The sequence below is a fragment of the Arachis hypogaea genome, chromosome 14 (genome assembly GCF_003086295.3).
Source record: "Arachis hypogaea cultivar Tifrunner chromosome 14, arahy.Tifrunner.gnm2.J5K5, whole genome shotgun sequence".
Taxonomy (NCBI): domain Eukaryota; kingdom Viridiplantae; phylum Streptophyta; class Magnoliopsida; order Fabales; family Fabaceae; genus Arachis; species Arachis hypogaea.
Window position 1 is genome coordinate 2,459,478 of NC_092049.1, and position 8,968 is coordinate 2,468,445.

The window sequence follows — 8,968 nt, forward strand, 5'->3', positions numbered from 1 at the left end:
TAATAGTACTATTATTTCTAATATTAACTAATAGTAACAATAATATAACTAAAACGGTGAATAATCATAACAATAATAAATATACAGTTCCATTTAATAGTAATAATAATAATAATAATAATAATGCACATAACAATAATATATAATAATAATAGTAGTATTTAATAATAGTAATTACAATTAATACTAATAATAAAGTTTAATTATTCTATTGGTTCTTATAATTTTATTAAATTTTTAATTAAGTTTTTTTTTTTAATTGGGTTCTTATATTGCTTTTAATTTTGTAATTACGTCATTTTTATATTAAAAATGTTAAAATTAACATAATATTTTTACCAAAATACATACGGTCAAATATTTAATTAAGTTTTTAATTATAAATATCTTTAATTTAGGAAGAAATATTCAGTTAATTCTAATATTTTTTACATTAAGAAGAATTTAATTACAAAGTTAAAGCAATGTAAGGATCTAATTTAAAAAAAATATAAAGATGTAATTAAGAATTTAATAAAACTATAAAGATGAACAGAACAATTAAACTTAATAATAATAATAATAATAATAATAGTAGTAGTATGCCTAGCCAATTCCGCTTGGGATTTTTTTTCTTTTTTTCTTCTTACGTTAAAACGCATGTTGCGTTTTGGTTTTAAATTTTTTTTTGTTACTAATACAACGCAGGTTACGTTTTGCAAGACTATAAATAGATCCATAATTTTGCATAACACACCATATTACAATATGTGTGCATAACACTATTTTTTTTTTCATTTTTAAATTATTTTCTGACGAAACTCATGTGGGTCAAATTTATGCCTAATTAAGTAATTATTTCAGCCTAAATTTAGGACTTATTATAGCAAATTAATTACTTCTGCATTAAATAGTTGACGATGAGTGGACGTGGTTTGCACATGGCCTTTAATGAGACTAACCTTGACAACATAAATCCAATTTTCTCCCTCATATCAATCTCCTTATCACCAATTCGTTTCCAATCAAAGCACTGAATTAATACTCCCAAAGTGAAGCTAATAGTCCGCAAAGCCAAGGCTTCTCCCGGACAAGCTCTCCTTCCCTTCCCAAACACAATTAATTTTTCTAACTCTCCTTCTTTCTCAAACCTCTCAGGCTTAAAACATGTAGCATCGCACCAAGTTTGAGGATCTCTATTGATATGCCATGCATTGGTCAACACTATGGTATCTCGTGGAACTCTGTATCCCCCAATAGTGCAATCATCTGAGGATAAGTGTGGGAGTAGCAAAGGGCCAGGAGCATACAATCGAAGAGTCTCGTAAATGATGTTTTTGAGATATGAAAGTTTTGGAAGATCTGACTCTTCTAACAAACGGTCTTGACCTACATGCTTTTCCATTTCATCTCTCGCCTTCTTCATTACATCTTGATGGTTCAGTAAACATGACATTGCCCATTCTAAAGTCACTGCTGATGTGTCAGTTCCAGCAAGAAACATGTTCTACAACGCAAATCAACTTAATTAGTTAAAATGGAGCCAAAAGCAATGCAATATAAAATAATATATTTAAAACAAAAATAATATATTTCAAATATCAGAAATAAAACTAAAATTTAAATAAAGGTTAGAAGCTAAATAGTAATTTAGCTTTTTGCATCTGGCAAATTAAATCCAATAAAATATAATAGAAGAAGTTAAGGCTAGAGTAGGTGTGTGTCTAGGAATGGCAGTATGGATCTGGAAGCGTGAGCAGTGTATGTTGGAATAACTGAAGATGGAAACGGAGAGCAGGAGAAGGAGATGGAGCAAAAATCACCATATGATAAGGATAGAGATGAAAATAAAGAATTTTTTTTTTGAAAAAATTTAAAGTGAAGATGAAAACTATATCTCTCAGTTTGTAGAAAAAGTAATGCTAGGGAGACAAAAAAACAGCCAGAACTTGTCTTATTTAGCATTTATTAATTGTCGCAACAATTAATGAATACTAAATAAGACAACTTATAGCTGTTTTTGGCTGATTTTCTTTGGTTACCAAATATTTTTAATTTTAAAAATATTATTAAAATTAAAATAATTTTTTTTATTATTAAACAATACTTTTAAAAAAGGTGAAAACTCAGTGGAGTCGGTTTTGAATTTTTTTTTTTACCAAAGATATAAGACTCGAACCCACAACCTCTTAATTGAGTATGGGGAGACTATGTCATTTGAGCTATTACTCATTAGCTCGGTTTTGAATTTTTGATAACTGAAAGTAGTTAGATAAAAATTTAATCAAATTATTTAAATCATTAGTCAACTTTGATAAGTTAGATAAAAATTTAGTCAAATCATTTAACAATTCTCAACTATCATCTTCACTTAAAATTGACTGTATTTTCACCTCTTAAAAAACATTACTTAAAAAAAGTGCTCTAAAATTTTTTTTCGACTTTATATCTATTCATTGCTAATGACTTAATGAGAAAGGAGATGAGAAAAAACTTGTGTGTGTGGTGCTACTAATTTTACCAAAGCAAGGCCTTTGATGATGTGATCAGGGTAGTAATCGGGCTGCGATTGTTGCAGAGTTAGGAGATGATCTATCATGTTCTCTTCAGCCTGCTCCTTCTTGTTGCGACGATGCTCTTCAATCAGTCCTTTCAAGAACCTGTCAGTTTTCTCACCAATATTCCTGATCCGCTTCTTCAAACCACCGAAATCAACAACCCTAAGTATCGCCAAGAAATCGTTCACGTTGCTAGACCCATAGTCTTGCAAAAACTCAGTAACTACCGCTCTAAACTCCTTCCCTTCTTCAACATCGTGGTGCTTCCCACCAGAGATCATCTTCATGATGTTGTTGAATGTCATTTCGTAGAACTTGGAACTCAGCTCCACCTCAGAAAAGTCGTCGTCGTCATCATGATGATGACCTGCTGCAAGGGTCCGAACGAGAGTCATGATCTCATCTCTTCGGATTTGGGAGGAGCACAAGTCGTTGATGCGTTGGGTGGAAAGGACATGGAGGGTGGTGATGCGGCGGAGGTTGCGCCAGTGATCGCCGTAGGAACTGGAGCCGAGGGTGGTGGAGTCATATAAGACGTACTTCCCTGAGAGGAAGCGCGGTCGATTGGCAAGGATGACGTCATTCTTGGTGAAGCATTCTTCGGCAGCAGAGGCTGATGAGACGACAACCACAAGGCGGGAGCCGAACCGGAGGGAGATGACGTGGCCATACTTTTGGGAGAGGGACTTGAGAGTGTGGTGGAGAGGCCTCTTGAGATGGTGGAGGTTGCCTATTATGGGGAGGCAAGGTGGACCGGGTGGCAACCTTAGTCGGTGGAATTTGAGCACAAGGTTAATGCTGATGGTGATGATGAAAAGAAAGAATGCAAGATGAAGGATAGAGTATGATGATAACAAGGAAAAGATCTCCATCCTTGTTATAATTTGGTTTATGAGTTTGATGATTTTTTGCAGCTACTTATTTCCAATTTGCCGTCCTTCCATTTAAATATATGTACTTGTTTGGTAACATTTTTATGTTACTTAAGAAGGCCACGTCTCTTGGCTAAGTATGAGTTTCATTAATGAAAGGGAAAGTATTGGAACCAATATTAAATGTGCATAATGTGTACAATAAATTAAAAAAAAATAAAATAAAAGTTAAAAATTAGATCATTAATTAATTATTTAATTTTAAATTTTAAAATTTGAAAATTAAGATTAGTATTTAAATTTATTCACGCTATGTATGGTTATTTCTTATGAAGCACGGACATATTTCGGACACGACACTCATTCGACACGCGTGTCTACTGTGTTCAACCGTGTCTTAATAAAAAAATAAAAAATTATTCTCCGGATACGTCTGGACACACCTAAATACCATCACATGTCCGCATGTCCAGTCTTATTCTTAACATATATTCTTAAAATAAATTTAAATATAGTATATATTATTATTTATTAAAACAAAAAATATTTTAAATACTTGACATAGTTAAAATAAGACATTAAAAATAATTAAAAATTTTAATTTATATTTTAATATCAATAAAATATCAAAATATTATTACAATTTATCTAAAAAATACTTTATATTTTATATATATGCGTGTCCCCGTGTCATCTAAGATTTTAAAATTTCCGTGTTGGCATGTCCCGTGTCCGTGTCAGTGTCCGTGCATCATATTCTAATCTTACAGTAACCTCTAATACACGTCCAAAATTCACCGTCATCTTCTCCGGTTCTCACCTCGCGTCACTAAATTTCTCGCTGGTCATACCGAGGCCGCTGCATCCTCCCACCGATACCGTCCTCACCTCCCTCTGACGCTCGGCCTAACGTTGTTGCCACTATTTTCGTGCCTCTCTTCCGAACCGGCTTTGCTTTCTCCCATTTCTTCAAGCCTCTTCTCACCGATGATACCACCATGCTCTTCTTCTTTTTCGGATCCAAGCATGGTTAGCTTCTTTCATTATTTAAGCCCTATGCTTCACAACAGTGCCGCTTTTGTCATGACTAGTCCTTCAAAATTATGTTTCACCACAATAATAGTTTCTTCTGTTTATTCATCTTCTTCTATTTTAATGGTCAATTTAGGATGGTCATTTTAGTAGGTATGCAGATGATTATTTTATTTGTATGTAGATGATTATTTTGATTGGATTGAGTTTAGTTATATATAATTAAAATATGTTAGATGTTCAATTCATTAGGTATACGGATGATTATTTTTATCTTTAAGTAGATGGTTATTTTTATTAAGGGTGAGTGGCGTGTGGCAAGTCAAGTAGCGATGGTGAAATGGGATGATTATTGATGAAGGTGGGGTGACCGCCGCTTAAAAAAGAAGAGAGTATTGGAGAATTTTAGATGATTATTTTTTTGAAATAACTAACTGGATTTTTTAAAAATTTAAAATTTGATGTGAAATAACTGAATAAGAATTTTTAAATTCATTATTTTATGGATAATTTTTATTTTTAATTCATATTGGACTAAATAAATAGTCTATTGTACACATTGTATAAATATCCTTATAATTCCCTAGCGGAACTCTTAATGAAAAATCAGTAGGTCCAATGGGACTACAATCGAATCCAAGAGAACCAATAGGCAAGGGGGGTTTATCCCCAATGTGCGTGCTTTGACAAATTTACATGGCTCGGGACTCGGGTGCTGTTGGCAAAAAATTCATCCAGCATAGAAAAAGTACTGAAATGCCGAGACAAACCAAAAAAATATATATATATATACTTAAATCTATTTTTTTTTGTTTTATTTTTAGAAACTACTTGAATAAAGATATTTAAAATATTTTTTTAAATATTTTTTAATAATTAATATTTAACACATATAATTAATTAAATTGTTTTATTTTTGTTAAAATTAGTCCAGATAAATTAATTTGACTTGGACTATACCGGTAAACCTTAGCTTCAATATCTTTGACCGAGTAACCCACCAAAATCGGAATCCTCGAAAGTCTAATCAAATTCGAGATTCCCAACCCAACTAATTGCCACGAACTCCCTGGATACTGGGATAACAAACTTACCCAACGTTACGATGACGAGCTCCATTGTATCTATAAAAGAGAGATAGCTGCTCTGCAGAAGATATACAGCAAGAAGTAACAATACTCACGAGAGAACCAGCCTTCAATACTCAAAGACTATTATTATTTTTCTCTTTTTAGCAAGCACATCGACTAACTTGAGCGTCGTAGTCTCTTTTGCATGTTTCACGCCAAGGTCCCACGTTCGAGGATATCCCTTCCGAGTAAGATTCGCCAAGGAGTGTGCGTCCGAGCTATAACCCGGAAGAGTATCCTTCAATAGAACATTTGGTGCCCACCGTGGAGCCCGAACTTATTTAACCCACATCTCTCTACCATTTTTTCCTTCTTTTTTCTCCAGGATCACTACGCATGGTTGATAACGGGATTCAGCAACCCACACCGGCCGAACTAATGATGATGATGGTAGAGCTTCAGGTTGAAGTTCGAAAAATAGCCGAACAATCGTCCAAGGGCTGAAACGGCGATGGCACCAAGAGCCATGGAGGTAGTAATGCCCATGCCCGAGAAACAGAAATAGAAGAGGTTACACCGCCAAAGGAAAAGCTCACACTGGACAGCCCTTTCTCCGAAGGCGTCATAGGCTTTCAGATGCCAAAAAATTTTGTGCTACCCACCGGGCTCAAATTGTATGAAGGGTTCGGCGACCCCCGTGTCCACATCAGAAAATTCCAATCGATGATGTTCTTTAATGCTTCAAGGATATACGTCAACGGGTCGGATTACCTCAGCACCATTAAGCAGGGTCCACACGAAAGTTTGAAGAATTATATGACTAGGTTTGCCAAGGCAACCATGGAAATACCCGACCTTGATCCCAATGTACACCTCCACGCACTAAAGAGTGGCCTGAGACTAGGCAAATTCCAGGAGACAATAGCCGTAACCAAGCCCAGAACCCTAGAAGAGTTCCGCGAAAAGGCGGCCGGCCAGATGGAAATTGAAGAGCTTAGAGAAGCTCGGTGAGGTGACAAACAACAACCTCGGCGAGATGACGAAAAACACCCGAAGGCAACAAGTCACAAAGACAACAAGAAGCCTTTCAACTTGACACCAAAGTATGATATCTATACCCAGTTCAATACCAGAAGAGAGGACATCATCAAGAAAATTTTACATGCAAAAATTATCAAACCACCTAACAGAGCAGACTCGTACCAAGACCAGAAATATGTCGACAAATCGAAGCACTGCGCATTCCATCAAAAGTTTGGCCACACAACCGACGAATGTGTGACCGCGAAAGATCTTTTAGAAAGACTGGCCAGGCAGGGACACTTAGACAAGTACATAAGCGGACGAATACAACGAAACCAACGAGGCACCAACGATGTCCGATTAGAGAAAGAGCCGAACACTCCGGAGAAAACAAAGTGGGGCTTATCCCCAACATGCTTTGACAAACTTACATGCTTAAAGCCTGGGGTGCTTGGGAAAAAAATTCATCAAGCATAGAAAAAGTACTGAAATGCCGAGACAAACAAAAAAAGGAAAGAAAAAGTATTGAAATATATTTTTTCGTTTTATTTTTTAGAGCCTAATATAGTCGTTATAAATCGTTTATAAAAAACTCAGCATATATGTTATAGGTCGACTATTAAAACCATAACAGCGAATTAGAATGTTATGATCTCCATGCGTTACCACTATGGTTCGATAACCAACAAATCTCATATCACAAACTCCTAATATAAAGGCAAATGGAGAATTCATAAGGAGGTAAGTTGAATTCCACTTAAGAATAAGTTGACAAAAGGTGACTTGAGCGTCGGAGTGCCTTTTGCAGGTATCTCTCCCCATCTTTATTCATTTTGCATCAAGGTGTACCTCCCTTGGAGAAGTTATACATCGACTGACAAGTAAGAACAATTGGCACCCACTATGGGCCTAAAAATAAAACCCTTTTTTTCTTTTTATTCTAGATCCCCCAAAATTTCTTTATCTACCTATGGCTGACCAACCTCCTCTAATACTATCCGAACTGCTTCGGATGATAACTGAGTTGCAGCAGGCCAATCAGCGCATGCGGAAGAAAATTAAAGAATGGCAAATCAAATATTTGGTTAACCAATGCTCAGATTGAGAATAATGACGACCATAATGAACAGGCAGAGGATGAGGAACACGAGTCTGATCCAACACATGTCTCTGAAGCCCAGCGACACAAAGAAGGTCGGCGAGCCAATGAAGAGGACGAACCGGAGAATGCTGTTGGTCCATTCACTGTCGATATCATGAACTTTCAAATGCCCAAGGGGTTCACTTTGCCTACGACCTTAACCCCTTACGATGGACTAGGCGACCCAAGGAAGCACATCAAGAAATTCCGATCTATAATGATAGTAAACGGTGCTTCTGATCCTATTTTATGTCGTTGTTTTTCTACTTTTTTAGACAGTCCTGCACTTGATTGGTTTTGTTCTTTGCCTGTAGATTCTATTTCTCGTTTTCAGGAATTAGCAAAACTTTTCGAAGATCAGTTCGCTGCATCTTCTATCTACTTACATGATTCCGATTACTTGAACACAACTCAAGCAAGGACAGAATGAAAGCCTGAAAGACTATATTATTCGTTTTACAAAAGTAGCAATTACTATACCAGATCTTCACCCTAAAGTGCATCTGCATGCCATCAAAAGTGGACTTTGACCAGGCAAATTCCAAGAAGCAATCACGGTTGCAAAGCCAAAAACACTCACCGAATTTTGTGAGAAGGCTAAAGGTTAAATGGAGATTGAGGAACTTTTCCAAGCTCGGAAATCAGAAAAAATCCACAGTAACAAGGACGAGGATAAAGCTCGGGACAGCAAGAAGGTCTTCAAACTAACTCCCCGTTATGACTCATATACACAGTTCAACACAAAGAGGGATGGCATAATCAAAGAGATCCTAAATTCAAAACTCATCAAGCCTCTCTGGAAGGCCGGTAATTATCAGGACACAAAGAACGTGGATAAATCCAAATATTGCACATTTCACCAAAAGCATGGACACACTACTGATGAGTGTGTGATCGCCAAGGATCTGTTAGAGTGATTAGCTTGGCAAGGCCATTTGGATAAATATATCAGCGGCCACATGCAAAAACGTGCTACATTCTCTGTCGACCATACCTCTATAGGACAATATTCCCGAGACAAGGAGAAAACGACTCATAATCATCCTGACCAACCACAAGGAGTTATTAACTGTATCTGGAGGTTTTGTAGGTGGGGTAGCAATGAACTCTGCCCAAAAGCGTACATAGCTCTATACCGAGCTATGCTCTCGATAGAAGGAACTTTGAATGAGACCCAATCACCTCGTCGTCTTTCACAAATGACATTTTAGACATCTGATTTCAATGCAAACACCATAAATTCGGATGACCTGGTTGTTATTTCTATCCAGCTGGGAGACCTTCTGGTACGAA

General features: G+C 36.2%; 1 protein-coding gene across 1 annotated transcript; it reads right to left on the bottom strand.

The window, feature by feature from the left end:
• Positions 1 to 740: 740 nt before the first annotated feature.
• Positions 741 to 3,584, bottom strand: LOC112740936 (isoflavone 2'-hydroxylase). Its single transcript, XM_025789661.3, has 2 exons — positions 2,501 to 3,584; positions 741 to 1,486 (listed from the first exon to the last, which is right to left on the bottom strand). Exons 1-2 carry the CDS (start codon positions 3,407 to 3,409, stop codon positions 875 to 877), a joined length of 1,521 nt encoding a protein of 506 aa, XP_025645446.1. The 5' UTR covers positions 3,410 to 3,584; the 3' UTR covers positions 741 to 874.
• Between the last annotated feature and the right edge of the window lie 5,384 nt (positions 3,585 to 8,968).

Bases quoted from the DNA above. Each gene is read 5' to 3' on its own strand.
- LOC112740936 (XM_025789661.3), bottom strand. From the start codon at position 3,409: ATGGAGATCTTTTCCTTGTTATCATCATACTCTATCCTTCATCTTGCA. The intron at 1,487-2,500 runs GTAAAATTAGTA...TTTGCGTTGTAG, and splicing joins TCATCAAAGGCCTTGCTTTG to AACATGTTTCTTGCTGGAAC.